Source organism: Crocuta crocuta, unplaced genomic scaffold, assembly GCF_008692635.1.
Source record: "Crocuta crocuta isolate KB4526 unplaced genomic scaffold, BGI_CrCroc_1.0 scaffold186, whole genome shotgun sequence".
NCBI lineage: Eukaryota > Metazoa > Chordata > Mammalia > Carnivora > Hyaenidae > Crocuta > Crocuta crocuta.
In genome coordinates this window covers 6,996,686-7,024,301 of record NW_027551569.1, presented here as the reverse complement: position 1 = coordinate 7,024,301, position 27,616 = coordinate 6,996,686, and the positions used below count along the sequence as shown (strand labels likewise).

Here is a 27,616-nt window from a genome sequence, read left to right as displayed (position 1 = left end):
CCATCCTGCTCTGGGCTGACTCTGGAGCTGGTACCTCTGGTGTTCTTCTGGGTGCCTTCACACCAGACCCACCCACCTTGCACCAACAGCTGGGACCAATCATAACAAGGCTTAGGCCCTGCCCACCTGCTCACAGCCAATGCCGGGCCACTCACTCTGCCTCCTATGTTGTCTACCTGGCCACCAGCTCTGCACTTCTCTCTGCCCCAGCATCCCAAGGCCTTGGCCAAAGGGTTTGGCTCTTCTCGTTTTGATTTTGGATCTCCCTAGACCTCAGCCTGAGTCCATCCCTCTGCTCTTTGTGCTTCAGGCCGCCCTTGGAAACTACCTGCTTGGATGGTTGGGGCTCTGGACCCCTACCTTACTGAGACCCTCGTTGCCTCCCCCTTCAGAGATGCTGGGCAATCTCATGCTCCTTTCCTTTCTCTCCTGAGCTTTTTCTGCTTGGGGCCCTGACCTTGAGGTTAGCCTCCTCTCCCTGGTTCTCCTGGCTTCCCAGAGGACAACTCCTTTTTCCCCTTAGTTCAGCAAGACAAGGTTGCAACATTTCAGAAAGAACATCTTAAGTAGGAAGCAAATGGAAAAACGAGCCTGAAAAACCAAAAGGAAAACATGGCCCCCTAGAAATGGACCAGTTTACAGAGTTCAGATTTCCTGTCCAGAGCTAGAAAAAGTCTAGCCAGGTTGGCTGGTAAGCAGGCCAGGGAATCCTGCCCATGAACATTCCCCTCGCCCCACATGTTCCGTCTCTTCTTCAAGAGAGAGGTTACTGTTGTGCAGCGAGTGAACTGAAGGGTTTCTTCAGGCAGAGGGGTCCTTCCTGCATGGACCATAGGCAGAGGATGAGGCAGAGGAGGAAAACATGTTTTTAATGTTTATTTATTTTTGAGAGAGAGAGACAGAGTGCAAGCAGGGGAGAGGCAGAGAGAGAGGGAGACACAGAATCCAAAGCAGGCTCCAGGCTCTGAGCTGTCAGCACAGAGCCTAACGCGGGGCTCAAACTCACAAACCATGAGATCATGACCTGAGCCGAAGTCTCTGGACACTCAACCGACTGAGCCACCCAGACGCCCCAGAGGAAAACATTTATAAAGAGTTTACTACGCGGCAGCCACTGTTTTAAGCATTTTCTTCATATTAACTAACTTAATCCTTAGAACCATTCCATGCTTGTGATTATCATCATTGTCCCTGCCTCGCTGATGAGGAATCAGAGAGGTAAATAACTTGCCCAAGGCCACCCAGCCAGGAAGTGGCCACGCCAGGATTCGAAACAAGAGGGCCCAGGTATATGCCTTCCATTCTCCTAGGACGTGGAGGAAGAGACTCCACTTCCCATCTCCCAGGCCACCCCAGTCTGGCAAAGTCTGTGTGAACCCCAACCCCCACTTTCCTGCTCGCTGCTCCTCTGGTCAGGGCAGGAAAGGGGAAGAGAGCAGGGAGGAGGGGAGGAAGGATAACTCTGATCTTCTGCACCAAGGTCTTCACCAAATGGTCCTCAGGAAGATCCCCCTTTAGAAAGAGACTGTGCCCCTGGACCCGAGGTCCCACTGAGGAGGGGACTTACCTGGCCGGTGGCAGCTGTGATGCCAGTGAGCGTGTTCTGGGTGTCGTGGTGCTTTCTCTGGCTGCGCCACTCCTGCGTGGGTTGGGTGACCCCTCGGCTGAGCGCCGGGGTGCTGGCCTCTTGTTTTGGGGGTCAAATTCCTCCTCAGGAATGACCTCCTCGCAGCGGGCTCCGCGGAAGCCAGAGCGGCACACGCAGAGCTGGGGCCGGCTGCAGGACCCTCTGTTTTGGCAGGGCGGCTGGCACACAGCTGGGGAGACAGGGAGAGGGGTGAGGGCAGGCGCCCGGGCGTCCTGACACATTCCTGGCTGGTGCTGCTTGGCCTCCCCGACTCTGGCAGGGAGGCTGACACTGGCCTTAGGAGGCTCCCTGGGCCCATTTGTCTCCCCTCCATCCTCCGGTCCCCAGGGAGAGGTTCCCCTGTCATCTCTGAACAGCCAAGCGGACACTGAATGGCCAAAGGTATGGAGCACTCGACATTGATTGCATTGTACATTTGTGCCCACTTCTCGTTGTCTGTCTCTTCTCCCAGACTGAAAGTCCCAGAGGGCAGGTGTTTTGTTTTCTTCCCTCCTGCCGCCCCAGAACTTGGGATAGAGACTGTCACAGAGTAGATTCTCAATAAACAAACAATGAATGAGTGAATGAATGAATGAGTTTCTTTTATGGGAAAGGGTTCAACCCCGGCCTGAAAGTTAGGGTGGGGGGGATTGGGTTTTTGGGGTTTTCCTGTCTTCGGTGAGCTGTGTGATCTTGACCTCATTGAGCCCCTGTTTCCTCATGAATCACATGAAGAGCAGACTGAGGAGGCTGGGGGCATCCTAAGCGTCTCTCCGAGACATCTTCAGCACTGATAGTCTCTCTTCTTCTTCCTCTTTGGAGAGCATCTGCTCTCAAGCTCCTCATCTTCCATAGCAAGTGGTAGGACTCCTGACCAAAAGCAGGAAGAATTCTGCCTCCTGGGCTCTGGGTCCAGCCTGGGGGCAAAGTGGGGCTGGACTGGGGCAGCCACTGGCTCCCAGAGCCATGACTTTCACTGCCCTTCATCACCTTGCAAAATCTGGAGCCCCCTCCAGTGACCAGCAGCCGTGGGAGAGGGAGTCCCATGCAGAGGCAGGCACTGGGATACGGGGCCCTGCACGGGGAACACGAAGGAGCCTGGGAGAGCACGGTTAGGCTCATGTTGGAGCCTCTAAACCCCAAGGCCCCTCTATCTGTCACTCATTCACTCAACAAATATTTGCTGAGCCCCTACTGTGTACTAGAAACTAGGGACAACGTCTTTGTCTACATGGAGCTCACAGTCCAGTGGGGGAGACCAACAGGAAATAAGAAAATACCATAACACTGGGCAGTATCTCAGGCTGTGAAGACAATTAAACAGGGTGATGCAGGGGCCCACACCTGACTTTAGATGGGGAGATCAGGACAGGTCTCTCTGAAGAGCCGGCTGCAACGGATACAAAGGAGGTGGACAGGCAAAGAAAGGTCTGGGCAGAGTTTTCCAGGCAGAGAGTAAGGCACATCCAAAGCTCTGGGAGCTGGAGGGAGCATGGTATGTTCGAGGAAGTGCCAGAGGCCCAAGGAGGATGGGGTCCGGTGATAGGGGAGAGCATGCGAGGTCAGGGAAATAGGCAGATCTCTAGGCAGACCCTCGTGGGCCTCAGTTATTCTAAGTGCATTAAAATACCAGGCGCCACTACACAGGTCCTGAGCCTGGGATTTCCTGAGCTGTACTCTCCGTTCTGAGAACAGGCCTGGAGTCCAAACCAGAGTCCAGTCTGAATAAATCTCTCCAAAATTCTACTTGGCCCATGCCACCTCCCTCTCAGAGACTCTCGCTGGCTCCCGGGTGCCTCCAGGAGTCGAGTCCAGAGACCAGCACCAAACACTTTCCCCAGTCTGATCCCCCTCTAACAGTCAATCCCTCTAAGTCAACCTGCGGTGGCCAGACTGGCCTGTGGATATGGCTCTCTCTTCTCTCTGCCTCTGTGGGTACTGCGGCCCCTCCCTGGGACTCTTTCCCATTCCTCTTCACTTACCTAAGTCTTACTGTTCCTTTAAGGCCTCCTCCCCATCCCTGATGACCACCTCCGCTAGTGCACCCTCCTGCGAGCAACTAGGACTGGCACTCACGGTGCACACCGCTCAGTGGGCACGCTGCAGTCAGCACAATGGGTTTTTCACATACGTGGCTCAATTCCCTATTGGTTCATAAGATCAGCTCTTGCGACTGTCCCTTACAACTCTTTGCATCCTTAACCCTAGTGGGTGCATACCAATGACAAAAGTATTATTATTTTTTATTATGGCAGCTACTATCTATTGAGTATTTACACTATGCCAGGCACTGTACTTTGCGTATACTATCTCATTTAACCCTAACAACAATCCTTGGCAGCAAGTGTGATTATGATTCTCAGTTTACAAATAAGGCCTCAAGCTCAGAGAGAGAGATTCAAAACTTGCCTGAGGGCATCCAACTAGTCAGTGGTGGATCTAGGATTCGAATCCAGGTCTGTTTGACTGCAAATCCCAGGCTCTTTCCTCCCCACTGCCTCCCAGTGGGGCTGGTATGGTCCTTCCTCCCTACCATTTCTGAACCTCGACCTGGAGCTGCTGATGAAACAAAGGGATCTGGTGGCTCCAAGTCAGCCACCAAATGCACATGTGCAGGTGGTGGAGACTTCAGGACTCCATCCCTCTGCAGAGCCCACACAGTAAATCTTAGATGATGAAGGACCATGTTTATCAGTTCATGCATTCATTCAGTGAGCATTCATAGGGCACTCACTACATGTGAGGCCTTTGGGAGTAGGAACCAATCTCTCATGAAGTGTATTGTCTCATATGGAAGCCGGGACACAGGTCATGTGATAAATGTCAGCCAGAGCCTCAAACCCAGGCTGAGTCAAGGAGAAGGGAAAGTCAAGGAAGGCATCCTGAAGGAGGTGGTGCTGATCAGAGACACAAAGGATGAGTTGATCGGGAATCATGTGGGTCAACAGCAATCTGCCCTCTCAGGGGACAGTGGGGGAAATACAGGTCTTACTTCAGGATTCCTACCATGAGCTGAATCCTGTTGCCGGAGCATTACCTGAGGCCTCAGCATCACTTCCTGGCAGGCCCCTGGCCTCCACATAAACAGACCATGTCAGAGAACTGACCCTGAGCGCCTCCCCAGACACACACTGTCACAATGGCAGAATCGGGGCCTGTCGCCTGGCTGCCACTCTCTCAGCCCCAGCGGACTTGGCCCCCACCTGACCACCCACAGGCCCCATCACCGCCACCACCAGAGACCAGCCGGGCCGCCCAACCAAGGCCAGTGAACACTGTGGAAGCAGGTTTGTCCAGGGCAGGTCTTGGCCCTGCTTTAGTTCCGAGAGGGAGCAAAGGAGGAAGGCCCGAGTGGTTTCCCGCGAACACTGCATGACGCCTCGTCTCTCGGACCATCTCCCTGTGGGCCGGGACCAAAGCCTGGCCTGGGCGAGAGGAGCATCATGCAGCCTCTCCCAATCCCAGTCTCCTTCCACCTCTGAGTGGGCAGTCCTTGCCTTTAGACAGCTTTTCAAAGCCAGTATAGCTTCCATCCTTCTCTTCTTGGGCCCCAGGATGGCCCACCCTTGACTTTAATAATGGGATCTTTCACTCTCTAGAAACCTCAGACCTCCAATCCTGCAGGCCTCCAGGTCTCACTTTTATTCTGATTCACTCGCGTCTGGTTCTGGCTTATTTGCTACTCTATTCCGTCAACAGTTGGNGGGGGGGGGGGGGGAGCAGGAGGGGGAGGGGAGGTTTCAAAGACGACAAGACCAGTTCCTGTGTGGAGGAAGTTCTGCTCAAGGGATGGTTCTCACAGCCACGAAGCCCCTTGCTGTACAGGGGGTTAGATCCTCACTGAGGACCAGGGCTGGCAAACTTCGGTTGGCTGTTCGGTACAATGAACAGCATATTGAAAATGGTGGTTGGGGGAAACCATAAAAACGGCATTTATGTATGTATGTAATACCACGGTAAATAAACGTTCTAGAAGGTTCCAAGCCGGCCAGATTTGTTGACAGAAAAAAACCTGCTTGGGAAGATGACCTCTCTGGATCAACCACTTATGAAACTGCACAGAGGCCCAGATTTGCCAAGTGTGAGGTTTGGGGAGGTTTGGAGCCAGCCCTCCCTGACTCCATCAGCGCTGACTCCGTCGGCATCCTCTCTTGAGCTGTTTTACATGTTTTAGCAGGATGCAGACAACTATCTGATCTCCTCACCAAAGCGGTCACGCTTTTGTTCTGAGCTGGGCATCTGCATCATGGGGTTGAGGCTGAAACTCCTCTCTTCTCTCTCCACTACCCCAAAAGTCACCCCCGAATGCCTCAAAGTGGTGGTTCCTAGTGCCTATCTGTCAAGGGCACGTTCTTCTGACAGTTTTTACTGGTCTGCCATAAAATAAGGAAATTAAACATTTCCTGAGTTTTTTTTATAATGCTGTTTTCCCATTTAAAGAGTGTCTTTTATTGTGAGATAATGTCTTTTCTACTTTTTAATTTTTGCTGTTCTCCTTATTTACCAATTTATTTTTAAAATCTTTATTTATTTTTGAGACAGCGCAAGCAGGGGAAGGGGCAGAGAGAGGGGGACAGAAGATCTGAAGCGGGCTCTGCATTGACAGGCTGTCAGCACAGAGCCTGATGTGGGGCTCGAATTCACTAACCGGGAGATCATGACCTGAGCTGAAGTCAGAGGCTCAGCTGACTGAGGCCCCCAGGAGGTGCCCCTTGGTGCTGTTTTTAAATTAGAGGTGATGGCAAATGGTACTTTGTATTTCTAACATCCCCACTTGGCGAAATGAAAAGTTGGCTACTGCGCTTTGGTACCTAGGATGTTTTTGGATATTTTACTGGCGCATGAAATCCAAAAGTTTGGGACCCTTTGGCAATAGTGGTCATGTGTCCTTTTGTTGAAAGGAGATGGAAGCAAAACATTCCTGTCAAATGAGCACAGATATCAAAGCTGCATCGGAAAGGAAATCATCCCTGTCAGAATGGGCGATGGCAGGGGCTGCTGCCTAGAGCAAAAAAGGAAATGCCGAGGGCCCCGGGGACAGGCAGTTCCATGCAGTGTTGGAGAATTTTAAGAGAGAAAGCTCCCAGCCATGACCAGCCGGGAAGTCTTTATGTTCTGTTCATGGAACCTCATCTCTCCCACTTTCCTACAAGAGCAGAGATCATGCTTTGTACTTGAGCAATCAACCAAGATGCGGTATATGGCTTTTGTGAGTATTCATTGATTGATTATTGGTAAAAAAAAAAAAAAAGGTTGTCAAGCATGATGCCATGATGTCCATGCTTAGCCATCGAGGGCACACCCAGCAGCCCCCTCCCTGCCCCCCCACCAGAGGTCAGCATCCTCAGACAACCAGCAAGCAAGGCTATTTCAGCCTCCCCGTGCTCACTGGCCAATGCCAGTCCTCCTTAGCCATTCATAATTTGGGCTTCTCCTGAACCCTTTGCTTTTCCACACTCTCCTGGCACTCCCTTCTTCGCTGAGGATTGGACATGTGGAAAGTTTCAGCTTTGAGAGTTCAGCCCTGCGCAGTTAGCAGGATGCCAAAGGAGAGGGGAATAAAAAGAAAACTCCTGAAATCACTTTGAAAGTAAGAAATAGAAGGCATCGTTCCCTCCAACCCCCACCTTCTGGCTGTGCCCCTTCTACCTTCACTTTGCTCCAAAACAGTCGAGCTGAGGTTTGCTCAGATTTTCCACACAAGCCCCTGCCTCTGGGAGGAGACCAAACTCGGAATGGGCAGGCCTGGGGGTATTCTGGAAATAGCTCTCACCGTGTGGCCTTGCTCAGACTGCCCACCCGCTCTGAGCCTCAGTGATCAACTACTTGGTAGCAGAAAGAAAGAACATGAGGCTGGGAGTCAGAAGGGTTTGGTTTGACCCCGGCTTAGCCACTTCCCTGCTGTGTGACCTTGGACATGTCTCATCTCAGTGAGATGTCATGTCATCTGACATGTCAGATGCCTCAACCGGTGCCTCAGTTATCTCTTCTATAAAATGGGGCTGATAATTCCTGCCTCAAAGAGTCATGTGAGTCTCAAGGGAGCTTGTGGGTGTGGAGGCACACTGTACTCTCTAAAGTTGTGCCAGACAGTCTCATGCTACAGCCACAAGCTATATGAAGCTATTTAAAATGAAATTGATTAAAATCAAATAAAATGTAAAATTCAGTTCCTTAGTCACAGAAGCCACATTTCTGGTTCTCAGTAGCCACATGTGGCTCATGGCTACCATGTTGAACAACAGGATATAGCACGTTTCCATTATCACAGAAAATTCTATTGGACTGCCCTGTAAAGCTTTAAGAAAAACCACCATGCACCCTTTCCCAGGGAAAGGCAATGTCGGCACAGGCCCTGGTTAAAGGGAAGGACCAAGCCCTATGGGGCAGAGGCAGGGCTCCTTTGTAGATGTTAAAGATGACCAGTCCCCTCTCCATCCCCACCTCCACTGCCCCAGTAGGGCATTTGCCACCAGCTCTCCCTCCTGGGCCGCAGAGACCCCTTCTGCCTCCATCTATGACCTCTTAGACAAGGCACTGACTTCAAGATGGGTCCCTTTAGCCTGTGCCTTCCTCTAAGGCCTCCAGCATTACCACCTCTTGTCTGGGAGATGAACCTTAGTTCCAGATCAGACTCTGGGCCCAGCACCCCTCACCTAAAGCTCAGTTGCTCCCCAGATCAAACCTCCTTTCTCCCTAAAATCTGTGTCAGTGGGACACCAAGAGCCTACTCACTAAATTCCCTCCCTCCAGATGGGGCCCTGTCTCCTTCCACATCCAGAGGCCTTCACGAACAATATAGTCTCCTACCCGCCCTCAGTGTTTATCTCAGCCCTGCCTTGGGCACCCCAGCTTGGGCCCTCACCCAGAGGTTTCGGTTTGCCTTGGAATTCTCTTACAGAGGGTGGGGTGTCCACCATGCCCTGAGCAGTTTCTCCACAGCCTTGACCTTTGCTTTCCACAGAAAGGGACCCTGATGTCTGAGATCCCTGAGGCAAGGAAATCCCTGTCGGGTCCCCAGCCAACTTCAGAGTCCACCCGGGGATGGGGGACACTCCATACCCAAGCTCCACCCAGGGGCTGTGTCTCCAGGCCCCAACCTGGGCCCTGAGCCCCCAGGCTGTGGGAGAAGTCAGATCCTCAAGGACTTGCCGGGTCCCGCCACAGCTGTGCTCGGGACGGCTGGAAACTGCACTGGGGCTCAGGGGCCAGCCAAGCACCCGGCTCCAAAAGAGCAGTTGTGTTCACATAAAAGCCTCTAATGAGAGAAAGATGCCGTTCTTGGCCCCTCGTGTGCTCTCTGCAGACGCCGTCTGGCAGGCCAAGCAGGCCTCTACCGTTTGGCGGCCAGAGGGGAGGAAGGGGAGGTGTGAGTCAGACCTTGGCCCCCAGCCCCTCGGCATGGACCGCCCTGTTAATTGCATTAACAAATGCCACAGCACTGGGCCAGTCAGGGGCAGGAGGCCAAGGGCAGAGAGCAGGCTCAATTCCCACCGGCTCCAGCAAGCACGAGGAGACAGACCGCTGAGGAGGGCTCAGGCCTGGGTTTGTCTCCAGCCCCTGCCCCAAAGCAGAAGAGTAACCCCACTACCCCGGCAGCCCTGGGGCCTTGTCTGGGAACAGGCAGGGTTTGGAGGTGTCAGTGCCTAAGGGGCCTCTGGAGAGGAGAGAAGGATGGGATGGGGCCCTGGAATAGCCTCCAACAGGGATGAGCCCAGGAACCAGCCTCTTTCAAGGGAGCAGCTCGGGGGCATGGAAGACCATTCTGTGGTTGACATGGAGCCCACCAAGCCCTTCTCCAAGAGCACCAGATCCCTGCCCAGGGCCCAGGAAGATCAGGAGGGAGGGAATACACCATTCCTGCTTACAACTCAGCCAAGGCCACGGCAGAAGCATGAAAGGGAGAACAGCCTTATGGTCAGAGATCTGTGTTCAGATTCTGCAGAACTTTGGGCAAGTTTCTTCACCTCTGTGAGCCTCAGTGGTATCTAGAAAATGGTCATGCATCCAACATTTACTATTTACCTAGGACGGTAAGCAAGACAGACATTGTCCTTCTCTTTGTGGAGCTTCCGACTTAGAGAGTCACAAAAAAAGTAAACACATAAATAGAAGAATTGAAATCAAGGTATAGGTTATGGAGGGCAAAAAAGTCAAGGGGGCTAGGATTCAGAACAAGAAGGCTGGTGTGGGGAAGCCCTGACAGAGGGGTTAGGGGGGCCCCTCTGAGGAGGGCCACTTGAAGCAGAGACGAGAAAGATGACAAGGACCCAGCCTCATTGAGAGAGAAGGAAAAGCAAATGGAGCAGCACGTGCAACAGCCCGGAGGCGGTGCATTCCAGGAACCCAGGCTGGATTCGGTGAGCCAAAGGGAATTCTGGGAGACAAGGCTGCACGCCCCGCAGCAGGAAGGCGTGAACGGAGATGTATTATGATATGGTTTATGGAGAAAGACGCAGACAGTGGGGAGAGCAGGCAGCGGGCTGCAGCCGTCACCCAGGAGCCCACACTGGCGCCTTGGACTGGAGAGGTGGCAAGGTAGCGGGGAGAAGCAGACAGGCCCCGAGGGGCTTTAGGAAGTGAAACAAAGAGGGCTCAGTGAGGAAGGTGTCCTGGATGGCCCCCACATGTCTGACTCGCGTTAAACAGGGCGGGTAACACCTGGGTAGGGGAGCTGGCACAGAGGGAGGGAAACCAGGAGCTCCTTTTGGACAAGTTGAGGGTGGGGATGTCTGGAGAACATCAAGAGCAGATGTTGAGTAGGCATCACGACGAAGGAGTCTGGAGGTCGGAAAAGAGGTCTGGCTGAATATATAGATATATAAATAAATCTGGGTGTCGTCGGCCCAGAGATAATGCTTCTATCCATGGGAATACATGAGATCATTCCAGGGGTGGTACAGCAAGAAAGAAGAGGACCCAGGACTGAGTCCTGGGAAACCCAGTGTTCAGTCATTGGGTAGAGGACAAGCCACAGCCAGGGACAGAAGGCGGGGCACGGCAGAGAATCACATGATGACCACTCACAGGGTGAAGGGGGTGAAATGTTTAATGTGGTCCCTGGCTTTAATAGAGGATGTCAGCTATTATTGTTGTTCTGTGTGGGTTGACAGTTAACACTGCTTACTAGTGCTCAGTAATGGGGAACAACTAAGGCTTGGCTTGGCGCCCATGGCCCCCCTCTTTGTGAGGGAGATTTGGAAGATCTGGAAAGTCTTGGGGAATCCCAGCATTACAGTGGGCGCCTGGGTGGCTCAATCAGTTAAGCATCCGGCTTCCACTCAGGTCATGATCCCACACCTCAAGGTTTCGAGCCCCGTGTTGGGCTCTGTGCTGACAGCTCAGAGCCTGGAGCCTGCTTCAGATTCTGTGTCTCCCTCTCTCTCTGCTCCTCCCCCACTCATCCCCTGTCTCTATCTCTATCTAAAATAAATAAACATTTAAAACATTTAATAAAAAAGAAGGTGAAAAGAGGCAGCTGGGGATGGCAGAAGGAACTACCAGGCCACCCATGTGATCCTTCACCTACTGAGCCCTTCACCAAACATGTACCAAGTAGGCAATTCACTGGTATCAACAGGACTCAACACTTGGTTTCATGATCCTTGGGTAAAAGCATCTCCTAAATACTTCTCTGAGTAGAGTCTTGGGGGCACATGCCTGCTCACCAGGAAAATCTAAGGTACCTGTATGGGGTCACGGGGGGTGGGGGGAGATGATGGTCTCTCACTAGGATTGCACCCTTCCCGTTAGCTGGGTCTCCACTGAAGTTGTGTGATTATTCCTCTTAACCACTTCTCACCTTGCTCTCCTCCACTCCCTGCCAACTACTGAGTCTCAGAGGATGGCTCTTCCAGACATAAGCCACATAGAGGCTCAAGATTGGCTCCTGGCAGCTCCAAACCTGTCAGTGAAGATCCCACCTGTGCTGTGACCCTTTTCCTGAATGTTTGTTCAGCATTTACCATTATGAGGCCCTCAGCTTACTTCTTTACACGTATCACTCCTCTTCATTCTTATAACTATGATGGGTGCTGTTTGTATCCCCATTGGGCATATGGAAAAACTGAGTCTGAGAGCAGTCAAGCAGCTTGCCTGAGATCCATGTACTACTAAGCGATGGAGGAAGGGTTTGAACCCAAGGAGTCTGGCTCCAAAGCTGGGGTTCTTACCCACCTGCCATGGCCTTGCCCTATGAGATGGAGTCATGAGAGATGGGATGGGTGGGGACACATTAGGGGAACTGGGTCCTGACAGCACAGAGGTGTGGACCAGAATGAAAGCCACCATGCACGCAGAGTCTCCGGGCCGAGAAGGCAGGAGTAGATGCCAAGGCCCACTCCAGGAACTCCTGAGTTTTCTGGAAGGGCTGATAGAACCAGGGCAGCAGAAGGAGATCTCTCAGCACAATCCTGGGATGGCCCCTGTATTATTCAGCACGTGCTTACTGAGCCTTTATATTGTATTCAATGAGCACTTGCCCCTGTGCTGCAGGCTGAGGGCCAAGAGACACCATCCCTTCCCTCAACATCAAGGCCAAATGTGTATGGAGCACAGAGAACATGCCAGGCCTTGAACTAAACATTTAACCTGAGTTATCTCATTTGTCTCTTACGACTCTGGGAGGCAGAGACTATTAGTCACATTTTACAGCTGAGGAAATTGAGGCACAGAGAACTTAAGCATCTTACCAAGAGTCACATAGCTAAGTGGTAGAGCTTGTATTTAAACCCAGGGAGTCAGCACGATCTCCTGGATGTGCATTAAAATGACAGCCCAACTTACCACGTGCCAGGCTCTCTCCACAGGCTTGTCACCTATCAGGAGCATGAGCCCTGTCCTCCAGAGCCAGGCCACCTGGAGTCACAGCCAGGCTCTGCCGATTCCTAGATGCATGACTTGGGTAAACAGTTAACCTCATTTATAGATGGACAGAAAGATCAAATCTAACTTATAGGATTGTGGAGGATTAAAACTTAACAACATAAAGTCCTTCGAATAGTACCCGAAGTACGGTAATAGCTACAGGCTGTTATTATTATTAATCCTCAAAAACAACACTATAGAGATTGTTACACCCATTTTATGGATGAGGTTCTATGGTAGAAGAGGGCCAGTCTCTTGCCCGAAGACACACATCTGGGATTCTAATCCACAACTCCTTGGGTTTGGCACCAGAATCCAAAGCACGTGCTCTTAACCTTGAGCCTCACTGCTTGGTGGTGGTGATGGTGGGGTAACCCACCTAGCCTCCTCCTCAACAGTTGAGGGATTCCCTCTGCCCTCCTCAGTTAGCCCCAGCCTCTGTGCATCTAGGCTGAGATAAAATGAGAAATCAAAGGATTGTTCAAATCTTCTTCCCCCGTAGGAACCTTTAGAAGCCCCCAAAGCTTGTGTGGCGGTGGTGATGGGGGTGAGCCAGTGTGGAAAGGCTGGACAGTCTTCCAAACGCCCTAACTACAAACAGGATCCAGTCAGCCCACACTCTACAGCGCTTCCCCTCAGGAAGGCCCTTTAGGCAGGCCCCCGTCAGCTGCCTCCACAAATACATAAACACATAAATCTGAGGCAGAGCTGGCAAAGCCACAAAAGGGAAGGCAGAGACCAAGAGCAGAAGAAGAGATGAGAGCCCAACTCTCGACCCTGCCAAGGTGGAGCGAGGAGCTGGGATTCCAATAATGGCCACCTGCAGACCCAGCGGCTCTCTGAGGTCCAGGCACCGGACAGGGAGGAAGGAAGGGGCTTTCCAGGCAACTGGACTGGTATGTCACAGCAACCTAGGATTCTGTGAGAGGAGCAGAGAGGGGCCCAGGGGGTGGCCCAGGGGGCAAGGGCCATCCTTCCCTGTGCACAGACCCACAGATATCTGGGAGAGACCAGGGGACAGACTGAGTCTCCACAGGGTTCTGGGACTAGACTTCATTCTTGGCAGTGAAGGGGGAGATGTCACACACCCCTCTACGTCGGCCTCCCTCTCCTGCTGGCCAAGAGGCACCCCACATGTGTGAAAGTGCTAGGAAAGAGTGCTGGGCATTCTCCAGCATTGGCACTCTCGGCTCCAGCCAGGAGGGCAGCTGTGGGGAAGGGAGAGGAAGATACTAACCAATAGGGGGGAAGCAGGGGAGCCAGCTGACAGGGTATGGAGCCAAGAGCCCCGCATTCTACACAGCCAACACCCCACTGCCCACGTGGTTCTTGTTAGGCTCTTTAGCAGCAAAATAGCAACAAGCAAACAGTACAAGGCCCAGCTAGTTAGCACACAGCCCTTCAGTGGGCAAGCCAACTTCAAGTGGGAAAGGCTAATGCCCACTGGCAATTCCTCCTGGAGAGCTGCCAGCTGTGTGCCAGGGTCGGGGCAGGGGATGACCAGGGGGAGAGGAGAGCGAGAGGACCCGGAGAGAAGTCGGGGAGCTGAGGACTCCCAGGGTGGAGCGGGGATTTGGCACCACGCTGGAGCACCCCGTCTGGGACACAAGGGTCCGCACACACGTTGGTTCTGACAGTCTGCAAACTTCCCCCAACCTTGAGTTTCCAGTGTCAAAACTCCAGTTTGGCAGAGACTAGCCCTGGAAAGTCATGAACAAGTTAGGAAGCCAAGACCCTCCAGGGCTGGAGGGCCAGCGCAAGGCCCATGCCCAGACCCCTCAGGTAGTTGATGAGAAGCCCACCCCCTCCGAAGCCACCCTGCTCCTGCTTCAAGTCAAATCCCAACAACACTTTCTGCTAAGCTCACTAGAACATATCAACCCTCCTCCCCATCTCCACCCCAAATCCCTCCCCAGTCCTCCAGAGTGCCCCAAGGCCCTGATGCTCAAAGCGTGGTCCCTAAACCAGCACCACCAGCACTGCGAGCAGCAGCAGCACCTGAGAGCGTGTTAGAAACTCAGACTGCCCAGCCCCTCCCCAGCCCTGCTGAATCAGAATCTGTACTTTATTAAGATTCCAGAGGATTCATGGGAACATCCCAGATTTGAGTTAGGGCGCCCAAGGCAAATCTTCCTATGACTGACCAAACTCTGCTCAGTGGTCTTCAGCCCTGGCTAGGATTGCCATAGGGTGTTTTAAAAATATACCAGTGCCCTGGCTCTAGCCTCTAACTCCAAAGCTTCTGCGGAGCATAGAGCCACCTGGCTACCCACATCCCTGTCTTCTCTGCCCAAGGGTGTTGCTGATGTTGAGTCTCAGATCCTCCTCCAGTGAGTCTGTGGCCTTAAGCAAGCTACCTGAGGCATAATGACTTCAGCTTTATAATTCTGAAGGAAAAGTGTCTTTCCCCCCACTTTGCCACCAGCCACAGAAGCCCCACTAATCCAGGCTCCCTGAAAAGGAAAGAATTTCCAAGTGAAGATCTGCATTGCTGTTTGTTTTTGAGCTTGGGGTTTTGCCTTCTCTATCTGGAGACCCTTAGAGAGACCCAAGAGTCTGCCTGAGCTTCACTGTCGGGCTAGGAGAGGATCAGGGCCATGGGGTTTGAAGCAGAACCAAGAGCTTGGGGAGCCAGCATCTCCGTCCCCACAGACACAGATGCATCTCCATTTTGTCCCCTGTCAGCCCCATCTCGGGAGAGATGAGGGCATCCATCAGGGCTGGGAACACCACAGGTTTGGTCATATACCCAGACCATTAGCCATGAAACCCTCACCCTGAAAAGGGCCTGCGACAGGAAGGAGTTTTGTTGAGAATGAATCTTTGTAGCCAGGTTTAGGGCCTGGAAGGAGGTAGCGACAGGGACAGACAGGTGAGGCTCCTGGGCCAGCCATAAAGGCCGAGGGAGCTGATGAGTTGATCAAGAGGAGCCCTGGGGTGTGAGGGAGAAAGAGCCAAGGGGATCCTGAAGCCCCCATATGTTTTCACCTGCAAGGATTCCAAATTCCAGAAGGCCCCAGCCTCAGCTGGTGTTGGGAGGGAGCAAATCCCCACAGAGAAGAGTATGGGGTTCTGGACTCAAAATGCCTGGATCCTTACCAGGTCTAGTGCTTGGAGTCATGTAACCTTGGCCATGTTTCCTAACCAACCCAAGACTCAACCTCCTTAGCTGTAAGTGGGAATGATCACTAAATACCTACTTTACAGGATTATTGAGAGGCTTGAGAATGTCTGTGAAGAGCTTAGCATGGTGTTAGGCACGTAGTAAATGCACAGCTGTTAGCTAGTAGTAGTAGCAGTAGTGGTAGTAGCGGTAATGGTAGTAATAGCAGTAATAGTAGTAGTGATAATGGTAGCAGTTCACAGGTGGAGGAAGTGAGGTCAGATAAGATATCTGGCCCTTGGGGTGTAGTGATTAAGAAGAGGGACCCCCTGGAGTCAGGTCACTTGAGTTCAAACCCTGCCATGCCCAGGCCATGTGACCTTGAACAAGTGACCTGCTTGTGCCTCGGCTTCCTTATTTGCCAAATGGATAGTAGTCCTCCCTGTCCCCATAGGCCATGCAAAGCGTAGCTTGCACAGAATGAGTGCTGTGTAGGCAATGGCTCTTGTTGCTGTCACCGCCTCTACACCATGAGTGGGGGCTTAGGCAGGGAGCCCCTGGCCCTTTCTGCCTGGCTCCTTGCTTTCCATGTAACTAAGATGATTATTCTCTCTTTTCTCTCATAGGGGCCAGCTTCAGCGCGGTCTAAAGGCATGGGATCAGAGCCTCATCTGATGGCCTCATCCTGGCAGGATGCCTCACAGAGGCCAGGACCAGCAGGGCCAGGGGCCAAGGCAGGGTGGATTCCCTTAGCACACGGTGTGAACGGGGGGACGCAGAGGCTCTGGGGCCGGGCACATTCTGCACACTACAGGGGTGTGTGGGCACTAAGGGGCCCTGTGGACGGGGCAAGTGGGGCACCAACACAGTGGGGCAGCAGGAGGGGAATGCAGGAAGCTTTAAAAAACATAATTGGGGTGGGGGGTGTTATTCTAGAAGTTGTTTCCAGATGGAGGCCTTTTTAAAATCCTCTCCAGGGGCGCCTGCGTGGCTCAGTCGGGTAAGTGTCTGACTTCGGCTCAGGTCATGATCTCACAGCTCGTGGGTTTGAGCCCCACGTCGGGCTCTGTGCTGACAGCTCAGAGCCTGGAGCCTGTTTCAGATTCTGTCTCCCTCTCTCTCTGCCCCTCCCCTGCTCACGCTCTGTCTTCCTCTCTGTCTCAATAATAAACAAACATTAAAAAAATAAATTAAAAAAAAAGTCCCGTCCCTTCTACCATCATCCCCCCGGACCTGGCCAACCTCAAGGGAGAGAGGGGGAGAAGGGTGGACGGGGCGGAGGCACTCACGTTTGATACAGTGGTTGGTGCTGTTCGCCGTCGTCCATCCCGGGCAGCACTGGCCCCCGCAGACATTCCTCCTGAGGGATCAACAAAACGGGGTCAGCACAAGGAGGCTCAGAGCAGGACCACTCACAGAGCTGCCTGGGGCACACGGCCAGGCCGGCCACACTGTCCCCCTTCTCTGGGGAAGCCACAGGGCCCAGGGGTAAGCTCGTTGAGATCCTGCAGATCTAACACGAATTCCTGACTGCCATCCTCTGAGTGATCTTGGGAAACTCTACTCCCTCCATCAGCATGATGGACATAGTAATACCTGCCTCACTGGGTTGTTGTCATGATTAAAGGAGAGAGAGAGAGAGAGAGAGAATACCTAACAGAAAGAAGGCACTCCCCTACGACAANGGCATCCATCAGGGCTGGGAACACCACAGGTTTGGTCATATACCCAGACCATTAGCCATGAAACCCTCACCCTGAAAAGGGCCTGCGACAGGAAGGAGTTTTGTTGAGAATGAATCTTTGTAGCCAGGTTTAGGGCCTGGAAGGAGGTAGCGACAGGGACAGACAGGTGAGGCTCCTGGGCCAGCCATAAAGGCCGAGGGAGCTGATGAGTTGATCAAGAGGAGCCCTGGGGTGTGAGGGAGAAAGAGCCAAGGGGATCCTGAAGCCCCCATATGTTTTCACCTGCAAGGATTCCAAATTCCAGAAGGCCCCAGCCTCAGCTGGTGTTGGGAGGGAGCAAATCCCCACAGAGAAGAGTATGGGGTTCTGGACTCAAAATGCCTGGATCCTTACCAGGTCTAGTGCTTGGAGTCATGTAACCTTGGCCATGTTTCCTAACCAACCCAAGACTCAACCTCCTTAGCTGTAAGTGGGAATGATCACTAAATACCTACTTTACAGGATTATTGAGAGGCTTGAGAATGTCTGTGAAGAGCTTAGCATGGTGTTAGGCACGTAGTAAATGCACAGCTGTTAGCTAGTAGTAGTAGCAGTAGTGGTAGTAGCGGTAATGGTAGTAATAGCAGTAATAGTAGTAGTGATAATGGTAGCAGTTCACAGGTGGAGGAAGTGAGGTCAGATAAGATATCTGGCCCTTGGGGTGTAGTGATTAAGAAGAGGGACCCCCTGGAGTCAGGTCACTTGAGTTCAAACCCTGCCATGCCCAGGCCATGTGACCTTGAACAAGTGACCTGCTTGTGCCTCGGCTTCCTTATTTGCCAAATGGATAGTAGTCCTCCCTGTCCCCATAGGCCATGCAAAGCGTAGCTTGCACAGAATGAGTGCTGTGTAGGCAATGGCTCTTGTTGCTGTCACCGCCTCTACACCATGAGTGGGGGCTTAGGCAGGGAGCCCCTGGCCCTTTCTGCCTGGCTCCTTGCTTTCCATGTAACTAAGATGATTATTCTCTCTTTTCTCTCATAGGGGCCAGCTTCAGCGCGGTCTAAAGGCATGGGATCAGAGCCTCATCTGATGGCCTCATCCTGGCAGGATGCCTCACAGAGGCCAGGACCAGCAGGGCCAGGGGCCAAGGCAGGGTGGATTCCCTTAGCACACGGTGTGAACGGGGGGACGCAGAGGCTCTGGGGCCGGGCACATTCTGCACACTACAGGGGTGTGTGGGCACTAAGGGGCCCTGTGGACGGGGCAAGTGGGGCACCAACACAGTGGGGCAGCAGGAGGGGAATGCAGGAAGCTTTAAAAAACATAATTGGGGGGGGGGGTGTTATTCTAGAAGTTGTTTCCAGATGGAGGCCTTTTTAAAATCTCTCCAGGGGNGGCGCCTGCGTGGCTCAGTCGGGTAAGTGTCTGACTTCGGCTCAGGTCATGATCTCACAGCTCGTGGGTTTGAGCCCCACGTCGGGCTCTGTGCTGACAGCTCAGAGCCTGGAGCCTGTTTCAGATTCTGTCTCCCTCTCTCTCTGCCCCTCCCCTGCTCACGCTCTGTCTTCCTCTCTGTCTCAATAATAAACAAACATTAAAAAAATAAATTAAAAAAAAAGTCCCGTCCCTTCTACCATCATCCCCCCGGACCTGGCCAACCTCAAGGGAGAGAGGGGGAGAAGGGTGGACGGGGCGGAGGCACTCACGTTTGATACAGTGGTTGGTGCTGTTCGCCGTCGTCCATCCCGGGCAGCACTGGCCCCCGCAGACATTCCTCCTGAGGGATCAACAAAACGGGGTCAGCACAAGGAGGCTCAGAGCAGGACCACTCACAGAGCTGCCTGGGGCACACGGCCAGGCCGGCCACACTGTCCCCCTTCTCTGGGGAATCCACAGGGCCCAGGGGTAAGCTCGTTGAGATCCTGCAGATCTAACACGAATTCCTGACTGCCATCCTCTGAGTGATCTTGGGAAACTCTACTCCCTCCATCAGCATGATGGACATAGTAATACCTGCCTCACTGGGTTGTTGTTATGATTAAAGGAGAGAGAGAGAGAGAGAGAGAGAATACCTAACAGAAAGAAGGCACTCCCCTACGACAATGACAGTAATCATGCAGATGATGAAAAAAGCATGTTGAGAGTGGCTCAGTCACTTGCTGAGGCTAAACAATGAGTAAATGCCAAAGCCAAGTGCAAACTTGAGTTGGCCCGCCTCTAAGTCATGCTCCGACCCCAGACTGCCTCTCACCAAAATGAAACACCACGGGCCTTTGCCCAACAAAGGCTGACCACATAAGGGAAGCTGGAAAGCACACGTACGACAGTCTTAAGGACATACATACGCATCGCCGGCCAACAAATGCACACGGGGAGAAGTCCCGGCCCCTGGGCAGGCTGGTGCGTGCGCGGTGGGAGACAGAGGGACCTGGGGTTGTAGAATTTCTATCTAAGAGGGGCTTGAGGTGGCGAGCTGGTGAGAAGATGAAACTGGGGACTTGGGTTAAGCTGCCTCTGCATAGCGAGCACACTCTTTTTATTTGGGCAAGCTTAATGGAACTTAACTCTGTTGGGGACAGTCCTTGGTGCTGGCGCTGAGGGTGCCTGCAGGGGACACTGGTCTGTACGGATCTCTGGGATGCTCACCCAGCTCCTTCAAACTCTGCTATCAGGTGTGTGATGAGGCCCCTGAAGCACCACCAGGTTTCACTAGCCCCACCTCAATGTCTGGAGGGCACTTATTGGGGTGAGCACTGGGTGTTGTATGGAAACCAACTTGATAATAAACTATTTAAGAAAAATAAATAAAGACTCAAATGCCTGGACCCGGGTGACTTCTCTAGAAGGTCTCCTCCTGGGGAAGGCTCCTGAGGACCTCAGCCCTGGCTTCATGGACCCCATAACTGGCATCAGAAATTGTCTACTGAGCACTCACTGAAACAGGGTGAGTGGGGCAGCAGAGTATGGGCTGGAGAGTCAGGGCGAAGGACACAGAAGGGGACTGTTCCTGGGACCTCTGTGGCCAGGAGAGTGAGCATCTGGTCTCGCTTATGAGTTTATTTGACATTTCAGTGGACCCCAAAGCTTGTGCGGTTTTTGGAGTCTTACAAAACATTCAAAATAAATTCCTGCATCTTGGAAAAGCTGAAGCCCATTTCTAGCCCTTTTGGCCCAAAGTGGTGGGGAGCTGCCTCCCAGGGCGCTCCCAAAATATCCTCCCAGCCAAAGGCTGTGCCATTCTGGCCACCTTGAAGCCTCTCTGGACCGCTGCCTTCAGCAGCTTCCTGGCTCTATGAGAAGCTCCTCCCCGTCGGGGCCCAAGTCACTGTTCTGAGGAAGGGGCTGGTCCTCATTGCCAGGCTTTCTGAGCGTCACACTGGTGGGAGGGGTGCATACATTATCCACCCGTGTGTAAGTCACTAGCCCTGGTGGAAGTGATAAGTCCTCATAGGGGCCTAGAGGGTCTTTGAAAGGAAACAGACTGCATCCCCTGGGAGTTTTCTAAGAATTAAGGTCTGTTAGAGCTCAGACAGCATAGACTGATGGGCCCACTTGGCTAGGAGGTCATGGCATGGAGCCCAGCCCAAGGAGGCCCCCTGAGCCAGCTGTCACCCCCAATGCCCTCAGGCAGCTGAGTCTACTTTACAGCTGAATATAGGAGGCAGCCGCCAGCCCTGCCCTGCCTGCCAGCGGTAGAGCCCTCAGTACCGTTAGGAACACAGTGAGGTCAGGGTCAAAGCCTGACAGGCAGAAGTGGCCAGGCTGGGGCTGGAAGGGTACTCAAGAGGGATTTAGGTACTCGATGGCAGACTCTGAGAACTCCTTCTAGGCCAATATTAGAATCTTGGGTAGAGGCCCATGGAGGTGGCAGATGACCATTCAACAAGCTCTGGCTCACTAGAGAGAGCAAGTAAGCTTGACTAGCTGGGGCATATACGACTCAGGGGTTCTGACTCCCTGGAAGGTCATGTGAGCCAAACCTTCCAGGTGACACCTCTCAGCAAACATCAACTCAGTATCCAGCACCTTTGTCCAGCCCTTGGGGACACATCTGGCTAACAGCCTGGGACAGCTGCTGGTCCACCTAGGACCAATGTGATCACATTGGTACTTCGTTAATAACCTGACAAGGCTCTCTGGTGGCCTCTTATGAAGCTGACCAGGCCCCCACCTGCCTGTGCAGTCTAACTGCCCCCATCACCCCTCCCTTGTCTCCATCACCTTCCATAGCCAAGGTTACGATCCTCCAAGGCTACAGAATATGTTGTCCCTCAATTGCACCACACAGGGTCACATTTTGATGCTTAAACTGTTCTCTACCTAGAATGCCTTCCCTCTCTTTGCCGACTGAAACCCTTTGCATACTCCAAGACTTCCAGATCAAATGTTACCGTATCCATTGTGTAAACCTCCCCTATTATATACTCAGCCTTTCTCATTCCCCATCCACTGCATTCATTTAGAACGGATTTTCTCAGGGCCTGGGTGGCTCAGTCATTTCAGTGTCCAACTTTGGCTCAGGTCATGGTCTTGCATTTCGTGGGTTCGAGCCCCGCATATGCTCTGTGTCAACAGCTCAGAGCCTGGAGCCTGCTTTGGATTCCGTGTCTCCTTCTCTCTTAGCCCCTCCCCGCTCATGCATGTGCTGTCTCATACACACATGCACTCTCTCTCTCTCTCTCTCAAAACTAAACACTAAAAAAATTTTTTTAAAAAGATTTAGAACTGATGTCTCAAATTATTAGTCATATGTGTCTCCATCTTGACTATCTGGAGAATTCTTTCTTATTCCTTTTTGTGTCTAACACAATGCCTGACACGTGGTATACATTTAATACTTCTTTGTCTCACTTAATCTGCCGTTTCCCAAATAATGGATGAGCCACACCGAGAGTAGGAAAGGGGGTTTTAGGTTTCCACAATCATTGTCTTCAACAATGCCGAGTTGAGAGGTGAGAAAGAGATTCCCTTTTCTGTGATCTTTCTAGTTGAGAGGTGAGAAAGAGATTCCCTTTTCTGTGATCTTTCTAGCCTGATTAGATCAGTGGGAAAAAAAAATCTGCCTGAGATTGGGTCTCCACGCCAGGTCCTTCCCCTAACATTTGCCAATCCCCCCTTTCAACAGGAAGCATACCACCGGGGAGAGCTTCCTAAGATAGTGGTGTCTGACTAGAATTTGAGAACATTTTATTGTCATTTCAATTCTCCTACAATTACCTTCTTTTTATGACAAGTGGTGCTATTTTCAGCTTATTGAGGGTGATCCAAAGTGTCCTTGAAAAATGCATTTATTTATGTAGAAAAGCAATCTACATATTTGCAATCACAAAAAAATGTAAGTCATCTAAAGGTTCAAAAACAGGAGGGTGGATAAACTGGTATATTCAGACAATGGCATGATACACCACAGTTAAAACAAATAAACATAAGCTGACTATATTAACCTGGTTAAACTCAGAAATCTAATGAGGAGGGGCTGAAAATTGAGGAGGATAATACAGTGTGGTATCACTTATCTAAATTTAAAATGTGCAAAACAATGCTGTGTATTTTATGGAGTCAGGCATCCGTAGTAATTGTGTAAAAACATACACTGGAATCAGGAATAAATTCAGGGTAGTGTTTAACTCTGGGCAGAGAGAGAGAGAGAGACAAATCTATAGAGGAATTTTCAACTGAAAAAAATCAGAAGCAAAATATGCCAAAATCTTAAAGTTTGAAAAATCTGGATTTTTAGGTGTATTATTTCCAGTACCTTTTGTAGGTTTGTACAAGACTTCATATTATAAAATACTTGAAAATATGTAAAATAGAAAATCCTGCTATATTAACAGTAAACAAATTCAAAGAAAAATAATAGAACAAGAGGGAAAAGATCAAGGAAAATATTTTGAAAGTATTTGGCTGTGAGGCTAGTTCAAGAAACACTGCTTATTTTGAGACAATGTCTTTAAAAGTCCCCTGTAGGGGCATCTGGCTCAGTCAGTTAAGTGACCGACTTCAGTTCAGGTCATGATCTCATGGTTCGTGAGTTTGACCCCCACCTCCGGGCTCTGTGCTGACAACTTAGAGCTTGGAGCCTGCTTTGGACTCTGTGTCTCCCTCTTTCTCTGCCCCTCCTCTGCTTGTGCTCTGTCTGTCTCTGTCTCTGTCTCTCTCTCTGTCTCTCTCAAATAATTAACATTAAAAAGATTGTTAAAGTCCCCTGTAGACCATAAATTTCCTTAGTGCAGGATCTGTCTGCTATGGTCACAATGTATCCCAGACACCTACTATTGTGCCCAGCCCATGCTTAATAAATCATCCCTGTGTGCAATAAATTCCCACTACATTCCAGTTTCATGAGGACACAGGCTGTGTTGGCCATTGCTGTCATCTCCATGATCTAGCACAGTGCCTGTCATATAGGAGGCTTTTCAAATATTTGTTGAAAGAAGAAAGAATCCTGTGTAGTAGTAATGCAGTTCCAAGTTTCACCAGAAGGTGGCACTTGGTGCTTGCCGCTGAGCAACCCACTAGGCAATTGCCAGAGAGGTCAGGCTGGCCAGAAGCCATTAGCCAGAATGGGTCTGTGCAGAGGAAGCAGATGGATGAGATTGCCACTCAGCCCTCCCCAGCTGATCTGGAGTGGTTGGGTGGACTGTCGGAGGAACCCACCCATCAAAGCTGCAGAAAACTATCTGGGGGAGAAGCCAAACTCCCAGATACACAATTTGTGATACCATGTGTGCACCTGTGTATGACAGGTGATATGGGTGGCACCCAGCCCATGTCCTTACACACCTGTGCACATATACCAGCTCTACTGTGGTGACAATCTGCTTTGCACATCTTCACCTCATTTCACAACTTCTAATAGTGCACCCTTCCACTCCCACCCTGCACAATCCTACCTTCCCCCCAACTTCCACCTAAATGCCTATGGTATAAGCTTCTCCATGATCTGGCCCAACCTGTGGCTCCAGCCTCACTCATATGGCTCCCTACACCAGGGTGTCCGCCTGCCCCCAGGCCAGGGCCAACAGTGAAAGTCCTTGTCCTTGGGCAGTGCTACACCCCTCCACCCCACTCCTGCCACCTCTTCTCATAACTGCCCCGTTCCTTTATGCTTTAATATGAGCTTTCCGTTACTAGAAAGCACATTCATTGGTACATATCTGTTCATCTCTCCAACTCCATTTTAAGTAATTGGGTTATTTTCTCTGCAGGAGCAATGCCTTTGTCGCCGGGCCCCCATCTCCTATCCCATGCTCCTGCACACTAGCTCTTAGGAAGCATGTATCCACTTGCACAGGTCAGGTAGGGAAAAAACTGAAACATGCTGGTGCTCCATTAGCTCTTGTTGACTGATCCTGTGTGTAAGCAACTTGGCAGTACGTGGGTCTACTCTGCCTGCCTCAAGCTGGGCCTTACGTGGGTAGCTGGACTTCATTCACTCATTCAACAGATACTTCACGAGCATCGATTGTATGCAGGCACCGTTCTAGGCACTGGTAATATAGCAATGAACAAAAGCAAAGCCTCTGTTTTCACAGAATTTACATTAGTGTGGGCTGGGAGACCAAACCATAAGTGCAGAAACAGAAACGGGTAAAGCAGGGTGAAGGGAGAGGGTGGGGCAGGAGTAATCAGAGAAGACCTGTCTGAGCAGAGATCTGAATGAAGGGAGGCAAGTCCTGCTGAAGTGGGAAGAGTGCAGCAGCCAAGGAAAACCAGGGGTGGGAGGCCATGAGGCACACGGTCCTCCAGGGTGAAACTGAGGGTACTCGTGTCCTTGCTGTGCACTGGGACTAAAACCAACTGGGTTTTTTGGGCCCAGGCCATAAAGCCAGAGTCCTTCCCAGCCTCCCCCGTCCGGTCCCCTCCCAGCCCCGCACCGCGCAGGGCTCCCGCGCCCTCTATCCTGGAAGCACCTGTCATTCCCAGGCAAGGCCGGGTGCCCCCTCAGCCGTGAGGATCCCCAGCTGGGGTGGGGGTTGCCGGGGAGGCTCCCGACGCTGCGAGGGCGCCCCCAGCGGGCAGCAGGGGTGCCTGGGGAGAGGGGGAAAAAGCCACTCGCAGGGTGTGGGGGAGATTTAGGCCTGCAGATTGCACGAGTCGCGCTGACACCTAGCTGCACAGACGAGCACACAGACCGATTCTCCCACGTACCCACTGTACCCCAACTAGAGCGGGAACAGGCTTCGGACCCACAGTGCCCTCGAGCCCATGCCCCCACCCACGTCCAGCCACGTGAGGGCCCGCGCAGACCCGCGTCCCGACTGTATACACTTGTAGCCAAGTTGAGGCTTCGCTGCCAGCTCCGTTCCCTTGGCACTCTGGAGCCCCGACATCCTCTACCTACCTGCGCTCTGAGCCCGCTCTCGGGTCTCGGGCGCCTGGACCGCCCACCCCACTGCCCCTTCGGGGTTCCTTCTCGGTTCACCGCAGCGCTGCGGGAGTCTGCGGGCACCCTTTAGCGGAGGGCAGGCGAATGCACCCGCACCTTGCGAAAGGAGTTAACGTCAGGTCTCCCGCGAGCGGGTACGAAAGGGTGAGGATGGTGTTGCTCGTTGCTCTCAACTCCTCCAAAGAGGTTCAGATCTCCGAGCCTCAGTTTCGGGACCCCGGTGCTGATTCCTTGCAGTCCTGAGGCCGGAAAAACCAAGGGCACGAGCCCGGTCGGGGCCCTCTCTCCTCTCGCCTGCTCAGCCCTCCACTAACGAGCACACGGAGACCCGCCCTCGCTCCCCCTCCCCGACCCCTACGCTTCCCTCGGCCGTGCTCACCCCGTAAGCCGCCCTCGCGGCGGGCTTGGGGGCGCAGCCCCGGGCAGCTGCGGGGCTCAGAGGCGCGGGGGGGGCGGGGGTGCCCNCCGAGGCGCGGGAGGGCCGGGGCTGCCCGGGCGCGGACTGCGGGCTGCCGCTGGCCCAAGGGACCGCTTCTCCAGGTCTGCGCAGGTGGCTGGGCTCGCCGAGGCTGCTGCGCGCGGGGCGGCCTCCTGGCCAGAGCCTTGGCGGGNATCCCATGCTCCTGCACACTAGCTCTTAGGAAGCATGTATCCACTTGCACAGGTCAGGTAGGGAAAAAACTGAAACATGCTGGTGCTCCATTAGCTCTTGTTGACTGATCCTGTGTGTAAGCAACTTGGCAGTACGTGGGTCTACTCTGCCTGCCTCAAGCTGGGCCTTACGTGGGTAGCTGGACTTCATTCACTCATTCAACAGATACTTCACGAGCATCGATTGTATGCAGGCACCGTTCTAGGCACTGGTAATATAGCAATGAACAAAAGCAAAGCCTCTGTTTTCACAGAATTTACATTAGTGTGGGCTGGGAGACCAAACCATAAGTGCAGAAACAGAAACGGGTAAAGCAGGGTGAAGGGAGAGGGTGGGGCAGGAGTAATCAGAGAAGACCTGTCTGAGCAGAGATCTGAATGAAGGGAGGCAGTCCTGCTGAAGTGGGAAGAGTGCAGCAGCCAAGGAAAACCAGGGGTGGGAGGCCATGAGGCACACGGTCCTCCAGGGTGAAACTGAGGGTACTCGTGTCCTTGCTGTGCACTGGGACTAAAACCAACTGGGTTTTTTGGGCCCAGGCCATAAAGCCAGAGTCCTTCCCAGCCTCCCCCGTCCGGTCCCCTCCCAGCCCCGCACCGCGCAGGGCTCCCGCGCCCTCTATCCTGGAAGCACCTGTCATTCCCAGGCAAGGCCGGGTGCCCCCTCAGCCGTGAGGATCCCCAGCTGGGGTGGGGGTTGCCGGGGAGGCTCCCGACGCTGCGAGGGCGCCCCCAGCGGGCAGCAGGGGTGCCTGGGGAGAGGGGGAAAAAGCCACTCGCAGGGTGTGGGGGAGATTTAGGCCTGCAGATTGCACGAGTCGCGCTGACACCTAGCTGCACAGACGAGCACACAGACCGATTCTCCCACGTACCCACTGTACCCCAACTAGAGCGGGAACAGGCTTCGGACCCACAGTGCCCTCGAGCCCATGCCCCCACCCACGTCCAGCCACGTGAGGGCCCGCGCAGACCCGCGTCCCGACTGTATACACTTGTAGCCAAGTTGAGGCTTCGCTGCCAGCTCCGTTCCCTTGGCACTCTGGAGCCCCGACATCCTCTACCTACCTGCGCTCTGAGCCCGCTCTCGGGTCTCGGGCGCCTGGACCGCCCACCCCACTGCCCCTTCGGGGTTCCTTCTCGGTTCACCGCAGTGCTGCGGGAGTCTGCGGGCACCCTTTAGCGGAGGGCAGGCGAATGCACCCGCACCTTGCGAAAGGAGTTAACGTCAGGTCTCCCGCGAGCGGGTACGAAAGGGTGAGGATGGTGTTGCTCGTTGCTCTCAACTCCTCCAAAGAGGTTCAGATCTGAGCCTCAGT

At 52.8% G+C, this 27,616-nt stretch overlaps 1 protein-coding gene across 1 annotated transcript in view; it reads right to left on the bottom strand.

The window, feature by feature from the left end:
• LTBP2 (latent transforming growth factor beta binding protein 2) overlaps positions 1-27,616 on the bottom strand; it is a 105,764-nt gene that overhangs the window by 77,311 nt on the left and 837 nt on the right. The window contains 3 exon segments of the mRNA XM_077750763.1: positions 1,568-1,817; positions 18,970-19,040; positions 26,032-26,089. Coding sequence (XP_077606889.1) covers positions 1,568-1,817; positions 18,970-19,040; positions 26,032-26,089 — 379 coding nt within the window.